Genomic DNA, 18,635 nt, shown 5'->3' with positions numbered 1-18,635 from the left:
CCACTTTGTTTGTTTCCCATTTACAGAGCCAGGGCTGTTTACAAACACCAATTCTTTTTTTTTTTAGCGCACACACAGAACGGACAGCTAGCGACTGTGAGGAGATATTCGCTGAATTTGACAAATATACGTGTATTGGATTAGAATTGCATACAACAGCTTTAAAGAGTATTACTACCAAGCGGAAAAGCGTTGTTTTAATGCCCTCTCTGGTTTGAAAGTTTCAAGTCGGTTTCACTTGTGGTTGGGTCTGGTCAGAAGTGTGCTTTGTTGCACCTTCTTTACATGTTTATGCTTGATGTCTTGCTACTTTCTTTACCGAGGGGGGGCCACCTATGTATCATGGCCAACAGTCTGCAGGTTTTCATTTCAACCAAATACTCTACAGACTGATTAGCACTCTTTAAGGGAGAGGGAACGAACATATCAGTGAAATCACTTTTTTCACAGCAGGCAGTTTGACTTGTCATATAGAAGGAAAAGCACATGTGTTACTAATTAACGATGGCTCTGTTCTATTCAAGTGTCCCAGTAAGCCATGACAGTGTGACAGTGAGGCAGCATGCACAATACCAGGACCCTGAAACTGAAGAAGCTAAATGGATTTCAGCTTTTTATTTATTTTTTATGCCTGTGCTTTTCCTACTGTGACATGTCAAAATGTCTTCTGTGAAAAAGACCGTTCAAACCTGCAGGGTGTTGGATCACCGTAGCACATTGTTGGCCACCCCTATACATTATACATATACAGTAATTTAGCTTTTTTATGTTATGATGTTTTTATTCCACTTTGTTGAATTTATTTCTGTATTTATTGTCTGCTTTATGTAAGGCACTATGTGACATTGGTTTTGAGAAGTGCTACAGTATACAAATAAACTATATTTTTATCAGATAAAATGTAAATGGAGAATTCTCAACTCTGTCTGTGTCACACTTCATAGTGTTTGCAACCCAAGTGGTGGTGCTATACATAGAATTAACTGCACGTAAACTCATGTAATATTTGTTTTTATTCTCTAAGCCCTTTTAAAATGCATTTTTTGTGTTTTTATAAAACTTTGTACCTGTGTTTGTGCCTTTTAAACTTTATTTTACTTCATTTAGATTTTCTTCAGTTCTTTCTTCGACTCTGTGTTGTTTTGCTGTGATTCCTGATTTTGTGTAATGTCAAGCTCCTTGTGTGTAATTTTTTTTCTTCTCTTTAAATCCATTAAAATCCATTTGTCCACTGTATCTCACCTGCTTCTTACCAAATACAAACACACAGATGGAAACAAGCACACACACCTTTCTACAGGGGCTTTACTAACCTTTGAAACCAACCTGAATGTGTCCCTCTTGCTTTGGAAACCCATAATTGACAGTTTGATTAGGTCTTCTGCAGCCTTAGGCGGTGGCTTGAGGAAAAGGCCTAATGCATTAATGCCTTGTTTACATGTTTATCCACAAGTGCTTGCTGCCCCCTAAATCCACTTTGAATCAAATACCCAACAAGCCAGGTGAGAGGTATAGTGTGTGGAATACTTTTTGTCAGGAAATGTACAAGAAAATGTATGATACATGCTCACCAAAGCAAAAAAAAAAAAAAAGACAGAGATGGAGCACACAATAAAGTTTATTTAGTCTAAGCAGATTGTAGTTGATAATGGTTGAATTTGGATCAATTAGGGGCTGGCAGATGTACAGAATCATGGTTGACCCCAGGGCTTAAAGGATACAATCCAATTTTCCTCAACAAATGTAATACTATTAGACTGGATAAAAACAGACAACTCACAAGGGAGGAGTCTCTTAAAAAGCAGGGAGGGGGATGAGACAGACCAGTTGCTCAGAGGAAAGAGACAATACCCACAAGGGCTTGGAAACAGAGAAACCTAAAGACTGGAAAGTTAGTGATACTCAAAAGTCAAACTTTTCACAAAATAAGGGCCTAAGAGGAAAGAAAACATGGGAAGAAAAGAATAAACAACCACACCTGGGCACTGCGAGGGTGAAATTGAGTCTACTGTGGCCATAAAGGAGAGCAGAGCTGACGAGGAAAACAAAACAGTGAGTGTTTGAGTTAGGAGAGTGAATGCTTATACAGAACTGCAGCATTGTTACGACGACGCTGGAGAAAAACTTTCCTCACAACTTTCTGGATTGAACTCCAAATCAGCTCTAGCTGAAGAGACGGAGGAAGACTGAAAGAAAAAACAGAGGTGAAACGAAAAAAAAAAGTAATTTTGTAAATGACAATTTGTCTGCCATAATTGGGGCTATGAAGATCTTCAGTAAGAACCTTCGCCTTCAGGACGTCACCATCATGTACTTCACTGCCCTGGCTGCTCTAATGGTCATCTTGGTGGCTTCGTATCAGGCGCCCACCAATGCTATCGAAGTGTCCAGCCTTAAATCAAACCTCTCCAGCCCTCTCCCACCTCTCCCCATGCCATTCCGCATGCCCCTTGACCCACGTGGGGACCTCCAGCTGGCCTGGAACATCAGCTACGCTGACCAGGAGGTTTACATGGAGCTGAAGGTCGCGGAGCTCAGACACGGCATGGTCCTGGGGATGTCTGACCGCGGGGAGCTGACCAACGCTGACCTGGTGGTGCTGTGGGACTCTGGAACTAATAGCTACTTTGGGGTAAGCAGTCCTGTGATGTGTGTTATCTGTATAATCTTTCAAATTATTGAACTTAAAAGAATTTGGGGAGTTACATTTATAAAAAGTCAGACTGACACAAGGCTCGCCTCAAGCAGGTTTCCAAACAGAAGGTGTGAAATCAAATAATTTTACTTTCTCACTCTCTCTTCCAAATGTTCTGTCTATCTTTACTTGTCAAATCCATAAATGCACAGGGATTACATGAAAGTCCTTAAGGAGTGGAGGTTTCCCTCTTTCTTAGTGTTCCTTATCTGTCTGTGGTGCCTAGGGCACGAGATTGGTGTTTTCCCATGAGGAGCCGGCGCACGGCTTGCTTTATGATCACATATTCACAAAGGATGTTATCGGCCCCTGCTAATTGGAAATCACTCAAACTGCACTAATGGCTGATGTTCATCAGGGAATCATTAGCAGATATTATCATATCAAAATTGAATCCAATATGCTGATTAAGATGTGGAAAATCCCTCTTTTTCATTTTGCCACACCCAAGCCTTTTTAACAAATCCAACTAAGATTTTGTTTCCTGAAATTTCCAGGTAAAAGTTTTTGAAAAACAATTTATCTTGCTATAAAAATTCTGTTTACGTTCCTTTTCATTTGCATTTTGTCCATTTTTTTAGGGTTTATGTGGAAATATTAATGAGAAACAGTAAGCAGGGTAAATACTAATTGCAGTAAAAATGATCCAGTATAAATTCTGATTCTTCTTCATGGGAAAAACCTTTTCTATCTACTTTATCTGTGTCACACTATTAACATAAGAACTGAGACGGTATCTACTAACATCTTATTGGTTGTTTAATAGATGACATACGCTGGGACCTTGGGGGATTTGTTGGGTCTCTGTAAATAATATTATAAAGAGTACAGTCTAGACCTGCTCTATAGGAAAAGTGCAATGAGATAACTTCTGTTATGAATTGGTGCTATATAAATAAAATTGAACTGAATTGAACTGAACCTTGAGGAACCTGTTTTTACAGAACTAGTAAACCTGTTTTGTTAAAATATTTACAATTTGTATATCTATGGTGAAAGCCATAAGCAAATAAGGAGTTCATCTGTTTGCATATGTTATGTGGTTTCAGCACAATGGCCTGCCTGTTTCAGTGCAGGAAGAACAGCAGAGTTAATGTCAATGTTAATGTAAGTTAAGTAAAGTTTCTTAAGTCCAACTTGTTCCAGAGGATCTTTAGGGGGAGATAGTAGGTCAACAGTACACGCCACATAGAAATGGTATACATCATCTGAAAGCTTGGAATCTGAAGATTAACATGAGATGTAGCTCTTTTCTAGTCATAAATCTGTAATAAACACTGTATTTTGGTTAGGCCGCCTATTCAAATTATGAAAGTTTGGAGTGTATAAAGGCTTAGAACATTATGATGGTGTTGCAGCAAGTTTTGGGTTGGTACAATTTGTTACACAGATTTGGTGCAGAATTGAACCATTTTTGACCAATTGAAAATTCATAAAAATGTTCAGAAATCCCTCAAAAATACCACATTAAAACACCAAGACCTTGAGGAACACCATAAAAAAAATCATTATGTGATATGGTCTCTAAAACTTTTGACATTTGGAGATTTCTGTAAGAATTGCATCTTTCTTATTGTCAATATACCTAGGGAGGCCTGAGTCTTTAGTTTGTGGCTGTAAAGTTTCAAGAGGCTGTGATTATCCTAGAGGTCACAAGAGGTAATTTTATACAGTGAGGTCACGTTTCAAAAAATGGTCTCACTACAATGAAATGGCTACTATGGGGAACAGCATCACACATGAATTCAATTGAGCTCATTGAATCCACAAGAGTCTCAGCTTTCCAGTCATGCCCAATTTATCCAATTCAAATACTGTTTAGGGACCCCAGTATGTAGAAATATTAAAATACACAATTTTTAGAATAGGCAAAAATAAAAAGATTTACTGCATGACAGTAGTTTTGTAGTCCCTCTCATCAATGCCTAGAAATAAGGACATTTTAAACTATTCAATATATAATATTAATTTCAATGAACATTATATATTATTATCAATTTTTTTCCTTGATCACTGTAAACATCAGTAAATGACGTTAATCTACTAAATAAATCTCATTTTATATTAACTGTAATATGAACTGAGAATATTGTGTAATGTAAAACAAAACAAAAATTGTTAATGAGTTAAAAAGTTACAAAGGGGCGACATTTTGTTGTCCCAGTGTTGGGGCCTACTGTTGCACATTTATTCTGCTAAAAACTCTTACTTTTATACTTTTTTTAACCAACTATTGCCACTTGTTTAAATGTTCAACCACAGCATCCAAATCTAAAAGTTGTTTTTGCTATTACTTGTTTTTGAGAATGACATCTTTGCAGGCCTGTAACAAAAATGATAATGTCATTATTAATGTGAAAAAATAATAAAATGTCATTATTAAAAAAAAAACAGGTGTCGCTTTTAAAACAGAGAATGGGTGGTTTGTAAAGTTGTATTGACTTATTCAGCAGAGATAAAAGACAAAAAAGAAATCTCTGCTGGGAATCTCGACTGTGATTCGATCTGAGGCCAGAGGGAGCTCGCAGGACTCCAGAGACCACAAACATGAAAGCTATTGGATGGTGCACTTCAGAGTTTCGTCGTGTCCCATAAGTCCATAAGCATAAATGTGCCGTTATGACAGCACATTTATTTCTGTATACATATGTTGCTATTACTAGAATAGCGATCTACAAATTAGAGGACCACTTAAATTAGACCAGTAAGACAGTGAACCAACTTTGAGGCAGACACCTTACATAATGATAATCAAGGGATACTTTTGGATTTGGATATATGGTTTGGTTTTAGTTTTGTGCATTTTGGTGCTTTATAATGAACTTTTATGTAATTAAATGTAATGTAATTAATTAAATGTAGTTAGTTAAGTATTTTACAAGCAAAAACTCTTCATAACTCTTCCTGCTTGCTCAACAAAGCATGTCATACATTTACATTAATAGTTTTGACCCCCGAATTCATTTCTAAACTCAGCCTAGTTTCCCTTTAAGTTACCCGAATTTCAGTGTGACATATCCATGCAGTTTAAAATCAAACCATCATAATGTAACACTCACATCGTTGTAAAGTATTTTCCTGTTAAATTGATCTCTTTTCTGCTTCCGACTGCCTTCCTCCCCTTGTACCATCTGTCTCTCTTCTCTCAAGAGGACAAATCTACCAGCAGAAGAAAGGTCACTGCTGAGTTACAGTCCTCTCTCCCTCTCTTACACACACACACACACACACACACACACACACACACACACACACATATATATAGACACATATATAGATATGCTCCAGTTCAGGGACTCTTAAAATCCTTTTTTAAATCAATGTATTCAAATCAGCCCATGGAGACTTAAAATTTAAGATTTTGTCCCCACATACCAGAGATATTCAGACAGACCTTTTTTTTCTTTTCTCTTTCTTTTCTTTGGATAGGTGTGACTTGTAGCTCAGCAAGGAAACAGTGTCCAGGGAAATAACATACTATACTTAACTTGAGCTCTGTATCTGGATATCCCATCTGGATAAGGAAAAACACATGTTAATGCAAGGTGTAAATGCTCGCAGAACTCATTGTGATTGGAATGAGATCAGATTGGCGAAATGGTCAGGCTCGCACTGTGATTGGATCTCAGCCAGGCATAAATACAATCCATACAGTGTGACCACATTCTTATGAAAAAAAATTCACCCAGCAAGTTGAAAAGACATCTAACTCTGCCTCTTCCTGCTTGCTCAATCTGCCTGGCAAAAGTTACTAGTAGTAGCAGTATCTAGCAAGTCTTGCCTCACTTATTAATACCAGGTGTAAATGCAAAGGCCCCGTGGATTGGTTGTCGTTATCTAGATAATGTATCCGGATACGGCTCACGTGTTAATGCCAGGTGTAAATGGGGCCAGCCATTGGAATCACATTGGGAAAGGATCTCTTCAAGACCAGTATAGCCTGGAGGAATGGTTAGGGTACCCAAAAACTGTTTAAGTGTACATATGGGCATGTGAGTGGTGTTATAAGACAGACTTGAAAAATGTAAACCTATCCTTTAACCCAACTTATTTTTTCTTAAGGATCCCAACTTATATTTTAAGCAGACCATTAAGTCCATCAGAGATTCTTAACTACACCAAAAGCTGACCTAACTGTAGCTCTGTCTAACCCTAACCTAGACATAAATATTACCAAAACGTCATACATAATCTTAACAATTTTAAGACTTAGAACTTAGCTTAGATATAAGATATGACTGTCTCTCAGCAGAGGTCATAGCTAGTGTATTCTGTACACAGACATGTAACACACATAACACATACTGTATACTGCCCACATTTTTTTAGATTTATATATATCGTATGTATTTTCAAAATTGTTGGCTACAGAATCATAGCAGTTTGTAGAACAGTTATATAAGAGGGACAGAGAAGGAGACAGAAATAAAGAGAGAGAACTTAGGTGCTATTCTGGACAGATATGAATGTGAGAAACACAACAGAAGTGGATAGACGGAGCTGTTGCAAGGCCTCCTGGCAGAGAAGTGCAATCTCTCTGAATCTCCGAATCTCCGAAGTACATTCGGTTGGGAAGGTTTCACAACATGAACTGCCCAAACAGTTTCACTGTATTCTTTCTATTCATTTTATCATAAATCTACTGTTAAACAATCCACTAAAACTGTGTAGGCTTGTTTTGTTCATTTTAAAATTAGCATACAATAGCAACATTATTTTTCCTCTAGGTGATGACATTTAAGTGACATTTCAGCACAAAGCTTTCTTTTGTGTCTCAGTAAACTTTCCCCTTCAAACATTTTTTCTGCAAAATTCAAGTATGGGTTAGTTTTTTTTAGAGCATAATTTGAAGAATTTGTAGCTGCACTTTGTTTAGTCTTTACTTTCCAATCTAGTTTGCACGGACACAAAGTTCCCCTGGAATTTATTCAGTAATGGTTGAATAATGAGTTTCACTTGGCAAAACTACACCCTCCATACCTCTTTTAAAATGGAAATGAACTGTTTCCCTCAATTGTTACTCAAATCCGCAGTTAAGAAAGTGTTCTCCATAGTCTAATCTTGCCCCACCAAATCCTGACTATATCTGATGAATAAAACAATGTGCTCTTAAATGTTTTGTTGTGTCTACTTGGAGTTTATTATATTCATAGGTTTGACTTGTTAAAGGTGCTGTGTGTGTCTTCTCCTTCAGGATGCGTGGAGTGACAGCGAGGGTCACGTTTCATTGGACAGCCAACAAGACTACGAGTTGATTGAAGCCAAACAGAAACCTGACGGATTCTACCTGCTCTTCAAAAGACCGTTCAGCACCTGTGATCCAAGAGACTACCTCATAGAGGTGTGTAAAGTCTTTGTTACACAGTGTGTGTGTGTGTGTGTGTGTGTGTGTGTGTGTGTGAACATGTCCGGGGAGCAGAATGTGGGCTTTTTGTTTCAGACTGGGATTGTGAATATAAATTGCTTTTTGGACTTGTTAACAGCAAAGGTGGAATGCAATGGAGTGGAGTGCAATGAGAATCTTCAGTTTGCAGAAATGAGTGCACATGTAAGTGCACATGTAAAGGGCAAGCACACGTGTTGCTTTATAGGTCACATATGGCCTCAAGCGAAAATAACGTCTGTCAATCCTGAACTGACTGAACTTGACAGTTAACAGGTGGCAAGAACACATAGATAACATGGGAGGGAGGCGGGAAAGGTGTTTGAGTGCACGCATGTGTGTAACTTAAAGAACGACACTGTGCATTTGCACTGTGCCCGTGTGTGTGGGAAGGTGTGTGTCTGCGTTTTTTTGTGATATTTTCATTGCTGTCTTTAGTGCATATTTTTTAAAAAAAGCAATGAGATTGATTATCATGGAGAGGTCATGGTTTCAGGTGTGTACATAAAATACTCAGAAAGTTGGAAGGATCAGAACAATTTCCACTGAAGCATTCATTATAATGATTATGGTTGCCATGGTACCACATCAGACCTCTAACTTGCAGACACAAAACCAATGCTCATCACTATGACAACATAATGAAAAGTTCTCTGTGTTTGCCTTAGTAGGCATTTCAGCCAAATAATAATCATGAGAGACTATTCATTCGAAATACACATCTTTGCTGTTCATGTGCTGCTTCGTAGCCATCAAACATGCTTTCTTTTCTGATTTTTTTAATTGGTCAGGAGGGAACTGTGCACATCATCTATGGATTCTTGGATCAACCACTTGACTCGCTCGAGCAGCTGAACCTGTCCCAGATCCACACAGGAGTACAGAGAGTGCTGATGTTGCGCCCCGACACGCCGTCACCCACCCTGCCTCCAGATGTGCAAACGCTGGATGTCGTGGCGCCGAATGTCATCATACCAAATCAAGAGACCACCTACTGGTGCTTCATACAGAAGCTGCCTGAAAACATGCCCAAGAACCACATTGTTATGGTATAAATGCCTCTCAAAATGGAAACACTTAACATAGAGTTTATTTAGACACTGTCGAGTGGGTGTTTTAGATAGAGATGGTGCACAAACAGCTATTATTGTTCCTTGTTTACCAGCTTGGCCTAATACAACAAGAGCTGCATTGTCATGGTTAGAGAGAAGAAACATAAATCTAAGAAAATGGATCAACACAACAACCACATCACCTCACATCCATATTTACAGATCTATAAATAGATGTGAATAAATGTGAGCAGATTCAGTACAAAAGCGTACAGTAGAATAATATATGGAACCTATTGCACAGTATGTTGCATATAATTAATTTCAGCAATGTTTTTATTGACATACCTGTCTGAGATAGCAATGCTGCCACAGCTTTAAGCAGAAAAAACACATAAAACAACATGACCCTCTCCTTTTCACTTCTTTCTTTTTTCACCTCTCTCTGTTCCTGCCAGTATGAGTCAGTGATAACTCCAGGTAACGAGGCCATCGTGCATCACATGGAAGTGTTTGAATGTTCACCAGATATCCGCGATGTTCCAGAATACAGCGGCTCCTGTGATGACAAGATGAAACCGGGCAAGCTCAACTACTGCCGCCATGTGCTAGCTGCATGGGCTATGGGTGCTGAGGTATGATGGGAAACAGACACCCACACACACCCTCTTCTATCCTTCCGAGGACCTTCTACTGGCTATATTAACTTCCTGTTCGATAAAACAAAACAGTTCTGCAAACATTTCCGCAACACTTACCTGAATATAACTTATGAAGCAAATAAGTCCTAACCCTAAAACTGCCCCTGAAGATGTAACAATCAACCAGAATGCCATCATTTTGCAAAAGATTTAAGATTCAAACTGACTAGCACAATAGAAGAGCACCCACACAAACACCATCAGATGAAGCAGAATAAACATATACATTGGCATGTTTTTAATACACAACTGTCTAATTGAAAAAGAGTTGGAATAAAGCTTGATTTTGGTCCAGTCCTCGTACCTATTATAAGAGATAAACAAAAACTCCTACGCGAGTAATATCCAAGCCTAAGACTGAGAAGAAAACCTTGAAAAGATGATCCCATACGCAGCACAAGTTCACTATTAAGAGCTCGGAGACAGTCTGTATGTGGGAAGCACACTCACATGCAATTACTTTCTTACATGGACACTCGACACAAACACGAATGAACCACATATTTATGTACATTGGTATCTTAGAAAGAGGCACCGTATGAGGCAGAAAAGGTTTCATCATGGCTGATATTCTCATTCAACCGATTAATCTGTCAACTAGCACATACATATGGTATACATATAATATTTTACAGGCTGGTTTCCTTATTCTTTAGACTCAGTAATATATATTTAAAGTTGAACTACTTCATATTTTGTATTAACAATGGATAAAATAACTACATGTGCTTTGAAAACAGGTGGCCAACTAGTCAGTCAGCTAAAAGGTGCCACTCTGGTGGTAAAAAAAAAAAAGAAACAGCAGAAAAAACCCTGACTGATCAGTCCATTAGTTTAATTTCATTTTCAGCTAATGGAAACCACAGCCACCACTGGAGTTAATTTTTTTTTCCAGACTTCCAGAACAAACTAATTGCAGTTCTTTTTTTAAACAGAGCACCTGAAAGGAGAAAAGCACCTGTTTCTTCAGCCAGCTAGTCAGTCATTTATCAGGCATTAAATCACCCCACTTATGTACTATGGCTACCCACCAGCCGGCTGACCAAGCAAGCAAGCAGCCTGCTAGTCACATAAAGCAGAGAGGACAGGGAATGGTGAGCCTGTCACCATATTTCTCTGCTCTGTTCCCCACTGTATCACAGCCAGCCTGGCCCCTCTCTGATTGGATTATCTGCCAGCCAAACAAAAACAAGCAGGATGCCTTCTGTGAGCTGTGAGCTGTGAAGACAAGATTAGGTGGGAAATATTCAGGCCTCTTTCATCACCTCTTAATAGTGTTGTTTCATTCTCCCCGGCACCGCATCAGAAGGGAAACGTGGCCTTGCAAAAGCACAAAACAAGAGAGAAAGATGAAAATAGAGTGGGGGAAATTTGGAAGAGTAGAGAAACAATAATGTATGACACTGTCAGAACGCGAAGAGAGAGGACAGCACCAGAGAAAAAGAGGTGCATTTGTGTGTGAGTGTGTGTGTGTGTAGCGGAGAAAGCAAGCCTCTAAGGATTTTACTGTTACGACATGATTAAATATAACAATACTTTCCTCCATTACAAACTGTATGTATCAGCAGAAGTGGCTTAAGGTGGACCTCCCTGTGAAATAGATGAGGACACTGATGATGAATCAAGATTAAATCCAGATTCCGTGATGATAGCGTGGAGGTTTGACGCCCATTGCGTCAGCAGTGACTCAAAGATCAATTCTTGCTACGATATGCAGAACAGTTCAGAATCCAAGAAGTGAAAGAGGAAGAAAAAGAAAATATACCAGCATCCCTGAGGGTGCATTCATATGAGAATACAACCTTTCTCCGTGTAGAAATAATCAATAAACATTTTTTGAGCCAGCTCATAGAGCCCCAAAAGGATTCAAAGACATTTGAAGGTTCTCAACAAGGAACATAACCAGTGCAAAGACTGAAATGATTTAATCAATGTGTTAATGCTCAGTTTTCTGTTTTATAATCAGCTTAAAAACACCTTTTCAGTCCTACAATCTGTTGATGATACAATTTTGAATTCTGTGGGTGGTTGGGAATTTGTGAGTAGGCACGCCTTTATTTTTAGAGGCCATCATAAAAAATGGTAGAGAACCACACTAGTAGAGCTAGAGAGGCTATTATCTCTGCAGTATGGGCAAGAAGATGTAACAATGTAATTGTGATTCCTTAGATATACCACTTTGACAGGGGATCACATCTTAAAGAGGATGGAGGACTCGTTTTAGGTGGATTTTAAGACATCCTATAGTACTGTGGGTGAAATAAACCTTTCTCATCTGGAAGTTTGACAAACACCTGTCAAGACTCTAGAGAGGCCAAATGCATGTCTTTCAACACTTAATTGGTACACGTTTACACATCTGGGTAACAATGTCTGCCTTGAACGTAATGAGCAAGGAGGCTAAAAAAAGTGTTTTTCTGAAAAGTTGCAGTGTGTGATTATAGTTTGGTTCCTTTCACTAAAACACCTGTCAACCTCCACAAGTGGCTTTTTTTTAGAGAAATCTTCCTCACTCTGAAATGTAGTACTTTTATATCTAATACAATGCCAGAATAGAATATAACAACAAACCACCAAGTTATTGTGAAGATGTAAAATTTACAGTATTTGTTAAAAAAACAGGAATAAAATACAACTGTATTTTGACTTTTACACATATTTTTACTTCACAACTCTGTACAATATGAGAAGAGGAGTCTTTGCTACGACTTCAAAGCATCTGTGCATAATGAGTAATGTGTGTGTGTGTTTGCTTGCAGGCTTTTTACTATCCTCCTGATGCAGGATTGCCTATGGGTGGACCAGGTTCCTCAAGGTTCCTTCGTCTGGAGGTCCATTACCACAACCCTCTCCTTATATCTGGTACACACAGTACACATACACACTTGAACCCGAGCATATACTGTTACACATGCCCTCTGTCTTTTTCTTTCTCTTAAAACACACACAAGCAACAGGATTCTCCACATCTCTCCAGATGAGAGCCGGGCTTTTCTTCTACAGAAGCGATACATTTAAAATTTTCCAGATATACCTTTTGAAGAGTTGTTTTTCTCTTACGATTGTGTGCATCACCTTATCGCTTCCTTCAATCTTTCCAGTTCAACAGAGATAGTGCAAACAATGCTAATAATCAAGCCAGAATAAAAGCAACACTGCTGTGCTCAGTGATCTTAATTGCATTTTTTAGTTTAAGTATGTATGGAGCATTTTATGCCTTTATGAGAGGATTGACAATAGAGAGACAATAGGAATAGCCAGAGTTGAACTGGAGATGTTGCAGATAAACCCCCTAGGTCACCAGGGAACCTTCTTGATTTGAATGTTTAAACCTATCTCAGAAATATCACCAGAACAGCTCTTAACACCTTAGGAATATTGACTGCAGTCATTTTTTTTCACGAGCAATTTTTTTTAACAATTATTTTCTGGCCTACGCAAGATAAACTCCAGGTGAATCAAAATGTAGCAGCGTGTGTGTTTAGCAGGCCCAGATGGAGAGCACACATTACACACTCATTACACCTGCTAAATTCTTTTGTGCCTCTCTCTAATTTCTCTGCTGACTTTCTATTGTATTATATTGTATTATATTTACCACTCACAAATCTTAAATAGCCTGGTTTAGTGCAAAATAATCCAGTATTTTAATATGATCTACTAGTAAACTGACTGCATGTGACATATTTTAATATTCCATGATAATTCTCATGCAGGCCATCGTGACTCATCAGGGATACGGTTGCATTACACCCCTAGTCTGAGGCGGTACGATGCAGGGATCATGGAGCTGGGCCTCGTTTATACTCCTGTCATGGCTGTCCCACCCAAACAACACACCTTCTACCTAAATGGATATTGCACCTCTAAGTGTACCCAGACTGTATGTATCCAAAAAATATATTAAAACATTTTTCTTCAAGTTTTGTTCCCTAAAGCACAAAAATCTTTTGTTGGAGCTTGACCCTAAAAGAGTCTGTTTCTCGGTCTGTTTGTCTAACTAGGCCTTGCCTCCAGGAGGAATCTATATATTTGCATCCCAGCTGCACACCCACCTGGCGGGGCGCGGGGTGAGGACAGTTTTGGTGAGGGGAGGCAAAGAGCTGGAGGTGGTACAGGAGGACCAGCACTTCAGCACACACTACCAGGTGAGCAACAGCAGGACCCAGAGGAACTCAGCGCATTGTGCATTGTATCTTATATTGGATGGGATAAAAGTGAGTTTTACTTTCAGAATCAAGAAGTTTCTTGACTCTGAAAACAGTGCCTAGTTTAAGTGAAAATAATGGTACAGAATGATATAGAAGTTGTAGGCCAAAGAAGTGGTGCTACACAAGTCACAAGAAGCTAAAATATTAAAGCATTATACTGTATTTCTCCTATCGTCACCAAGTCCCATAAAAAGACCAAAACCAACACTGTGTCAACCCCAATCCCATTGGTTGATACTGAGAACATAAATCTTATATACAAACTATAAATGTATAATTTCATTCTTTAAAAGAAAGGCGAAGTAATTCCCTAAAAACAGCAGGGCACTGTAGTTTTTAGCAAACATTACTCAAACAGGTGTAAATAGTAAATTTGTTGGAGACTATTTTCAGCGGTGGATTAACACACACGCGGTGCTCTAGTGAGTATCTCAAAAACAATGACAGTGCCCATGTTTATTGTAATGAAGGATCATGTCACCCAGTGCAACCACCTGTCTCATTGATGTTGTTTTTAATAGTTTTTGGACAACAATTGAGATCTATGGCACAGAGGAATCAGCATCTCAGGCTTTGGCTACACGGACAATACTTGTTAGTCACATCAATTTGTGCTTTAATAAGAAAGAAAAAGAAACATCACCTTAACACTTGCATATGACCTTTTTTTGTTGATAATAAAAGTACACAGCATACATAATATGTACTTGTACTACTTTTGACTGAACACTTACAATACAAAACTGGCCAGTCACTGATTACCTGAACTTTTATCTGAGCTCTTGTGCAATTTGCTGACCTGTCGGTCTTCTACAGAAAGTTACAACGCTTCTGTGATAAGCAGACATGATTATGTCAGTCATGACATGAATTTAGGCCTCGTGAAGTTTAGCACACTATAATCTCCATCTACAAAACAACAGATTAAAAAAAAACTCAACATCAAAACTGTCAAACAACAACATAAACATTGTTGAGAGTCAGCAGACGACATCTGTTGTTTTTTTTATGCACAATATCCTGAGGCAGACACACACACACACACACACACACCTACACAGAGCAGAGAAGGTCATCTGCTAGACTGCCTGATAAAAATCTCCAGCTGCTGTTGATGTCAGACTAATCTGAGAGTACCTGTGTGGCAGTGTTGTTTCAAACCCTGCAGCCTCATTAGGCATATGAAAACAAGCCATTCTCAGCAAAGCTAATAGACCTTTTCACACACACACACACAACTAATAAGTATGAAAACTGCCTCCAAGGAAAGCATCAAGAGCAACCAGTGTTTTATCTTGCTGTGTTTGAAATAAATCTACTGTACAGGGTGAGGGAAATGCATTGTAAAAATATGTCCAGTGGTAACAAGGAATTCTATTTAGACTTTTGGAAAACTTAAACAAAGCACTGTTCTGTTCAATCCCTTAGATCACTGTCAGTGTTTGTGTTACAGCTATATTTCTAGGTTTAGTGTTTTCATGTCCAGATATACGGATAGAAAAACATTTTTTTAGGAATCCTAAAAATGGGTGCTGGGTGAATTTTCCCTTTAATGTACTGTATTTGTTTTTTTAATCTTCTTTCTTATAGACGATCCGAGTTCTGAGGAAAATGGTGAATGTTTTACCCGTAAGTAGTAACTATGCCTGCATTTGAAATAACCAAAGACAGTTTTCCACTGTGCAGATTTTACATTCAGACAAGAATGGGAATTTTACTACTCTGCAAGCTCAGCCAACTACTTCTGAATGGTAGAGCCCCAGATGTATTTTTTGCATTCTTTGCATTTAAAGTGTTGAATTAAAATACCTCACTGCTGTATAAGACGCTTAAATGGAGGGTAAATAGAACAGGCTGTAAAATCAGCGCTGCGATAGGAAGTTCTTGGGAGACAGACAAAACCACAGCAGCTGAGCTCAAAGTAGAATTCTGTTAAACAAACAACTGGCTCTTAAATAACACATTTTCTCTAAGTAACCTTAAATTATCTTCAGTGGTCTTTTGTTAAACTTTTTGAATTAGGTGAAGTGCTGGTGTGTTTGTGCTTGATCCTGCAGGGCGACGTCCTCATAACAAAGTGTACTTATAACACAGAAGACAGGAGCAAGCCTACAGTGGTGAGCAGCACACTATAAATATACAGGACTATTTTTATATTGTAAAAGTTCACCTTGAGCACTGTCAACAAAAGAGTAACCTCGAGCACTGCCTTCTCTAATCTCTCTCCTCCCCTCCATCTTTCTCCTTCAAACTCACCATATTTCCTTCATCCTCATAATCCTTCCATCTCTCCCTCCTAATACCTACATCTGCTCTTTGTACCATATATCCACGCCTTCCTCCCCATCTAAATCCAAATCTCTTTGTCTCCTCAGGGAGGTTTTGGCATCATGGAGGAAATGTGTGTTAACTACATTCACTACTACCCTCGAACTCAGCTGGAGCTCTGCAAGAGCCATGTTGACCCAGGATACCTGCAGAAATACTTTAACTTCATTAACAGGTAACACATGCACAAACCATCTCTCTCCCTCTAAAATCACTTGCTTGTTCCCCTTGTCCTTCATTCTCTTTCATTTCGCATCTTCCTCTCCATCTCCCTTGTGACTAAGCAATTTTTGGTTTCAGCATTCATCCCTTCCCCCCTCCTTCGCTCCCGGGAACCAGAGTGATTACTTCTTTTAATCTCGAAAACCAGATGATTTGTCCTTTAAAGTGAAACTGTGTTCTCCTAACGGCAATTCTAACTGCTTCTTTTTTTCAATCTCTTCCTCCTTCTCAATCTCACTCTGCCTCCCTCTTTTATCGACTTTCCTTCAACCTCTCCCCCTCCTCCCTCCAGGTTCCACGGAAATGACCAGTGTGTGTGTGGTGAGGTTAGTGTGACGGAGCAGTATTCTCAGCTACAGTGGGACAAATTCACCGGAGAAGTGCTGGACTCCCTATACAATACAGCGCCCATCTCCATGCACTGCAACCAGTCGACTGCACGCCTCTTTCCTGTAAGTCCCCAATCGAACACACACCAGACATTTACACACACACTGCAATCGACTGCCAAGTCACCAGTTAAACTAGTTCAAAGGCAGTCATCAGTTGGATGGCATAGGCAGACCAGCTAAATGGACAGCTTGTTAACTTGTAATATAAACACAGACACACACACAGATACAAGATGTTTGGATCAGAGCGAATAAATCAATTACAGTTCAAAACTGTGTAGAGGCCTTGATCAGTATTGTTTGTCAGAAAAAGCTTTCTCCTTGATGTGTAACATCAGTTGTGCAAGTGCAAACCAGGACAAATACACCTACATCAGACCGATTAAATTTTTTGTGTGTGAGAAGACATCGAGAGCACAACTAAGAGGAGTGCTAGATAACAAAGTAAGCTGATACAGGTTTGGCAACCAACACGTAATTTAAAACATCAGGATAAGGGTCATGACAGGAAGCATACTGCTAGATGTCTTCATACATATATAAAGATGCTGTCAAGACTATTCATTGACATTTATTTCATTCCACCACTATGGATGGTCTTTTTGATAAACTGGCATGCATTCCATTAATGGTGCCACTTTAAGCAGTTAAAGACTTTGGCTACAATTGCTTTTTAAGATATTTTGGGTGAAGCCGTCAGGTGTGAAATAATCTCAAACTAATTCCGCTCACAGTGTTTGTCTTGTAGTGTCGATACTCCATATAAAGGGCAGCAGATGTTGTTTGGCACTAGAAAACTTTGCAAGGAATAATGAGCAATGCACCAACTGTTGTCAGTCGGAGTTTTATTAACAAAAATGGTAAGAGGCAAAAACTATTGAAAGACACAGCCTCAGACTCTCCTATTGCAGACAAGTGACTGGCATGTAGTGACTCGAGTGTATTTTTTGAAGATGCACCACATTTGATACATTGTTCAGTGCCAACTGTGTAATTACCTAATAAAACCTGCTGTCTAAATATCAAGGATACTACCCGTTTTGCCAAACAACCCACCAACATCATATATCTGTTTCTCTAGGGAGAGTGGGACAAACAGCCTGTACCGGTGGTTACCTCCATCCTTGAAAAACCTCGCTACCCCTGTGAGGGAGGGGTACTTCCCACCAGCCGTCCCCTTACACCTCCAATTTGAGCGAGGGGGCATCACGATACGCTTCAGCCCAGGGAGAGGGCACCCATCCTGGGGAAGGTTAAACATGCTCCTGCGATTTTGCAGAACTTGACCTGGTTATATCTCTGTGTTTGGGGGATAGATGTCGTCTTCTAGTGGGTTTTATGACACCTGCTGTAATTATATGCTTATATAAACATCCACTACCTGTGTTATTATTAGTAAACACCAATTAATAAAAAATCCTTTTCATATGTCATGTTTCAAAGCACTGGACAAGGGCATTATTTCTGACACTAAGAATTGGGATAGGCATGTAACAAACAAAAATAAGCACGACTAACAAATTGGTGCTGGGGACTAAAGTGAAGCAAAGCTGTTACTTTAAACGTTAATATGATTTTTATGCTATTTGGTGAATCATTTCAGTCTGTAACTGTTCCATAATGACTGACTTGAGCGGTAATCACAGTCCAA

General features: G+C 39.0%; 1 protein-coding gene across 1 annotated transcript; it reads left to right on the top strand.

Annotated features, from left to right (window-relative positions):
- The first annotated feature begins 1,269 nt into the window (after window positions 1-1,269).
- dbh (dopamine beta-hydroxylase (dopamine beta-monooxygenase)) lies at window positions 1,270-18,412 on the top strand. The gene is made up of 12 exons (XM_044173282.1): window positions 1,270-2,632; window positions 7,890-8,036; window positions 8,870-9,127; window positions 9,589-9,765; window positions 12,591-12,693; window positions 13,548-13,714; window positions 13,836-13,979; window positions 15,633-15,671; window positions 16,100-16,159; window positions 16,418-16,545; window positions 16,885-17,044; window positions 18,066-18,412. The coding sequence occupies exons 1-12, from the start codon at window positions 2,264-2,266 to the stop codon at window positions 18,177-18,179; spliced, it is 1,866 nt and encodes a 621-aa protein (XP_044029217.1). The 5' UTR covers window positions 1,270-2,263; the 3' UTR covers window positions 18,180-18,412.
- The last annotated feature ends 223 nt before the right edge of the window (window positions 18,413-18,635 follow it).

Source organism: Siniperca chuatsi, linkage group LG18, assembly GCF_020085105.1.
Source record: "Siniperca chuatsi isolate FFG_IHB_CAS linkage group LG18, ASM2008510v1, whole genome shotgun sequence".
Taxonomy (NCBI): domain Eukaryota; kingdom Metazoa; phylum Chordata; class Actinopteri; order Centrarchiformes; family Sinipercidae; genus Siniperca; species Siniperca chuatsi.
Note: the sequence above shows the minus strand (reverse complement) of the source record. Positions and strands in the feature narration are given on the sequence as shown.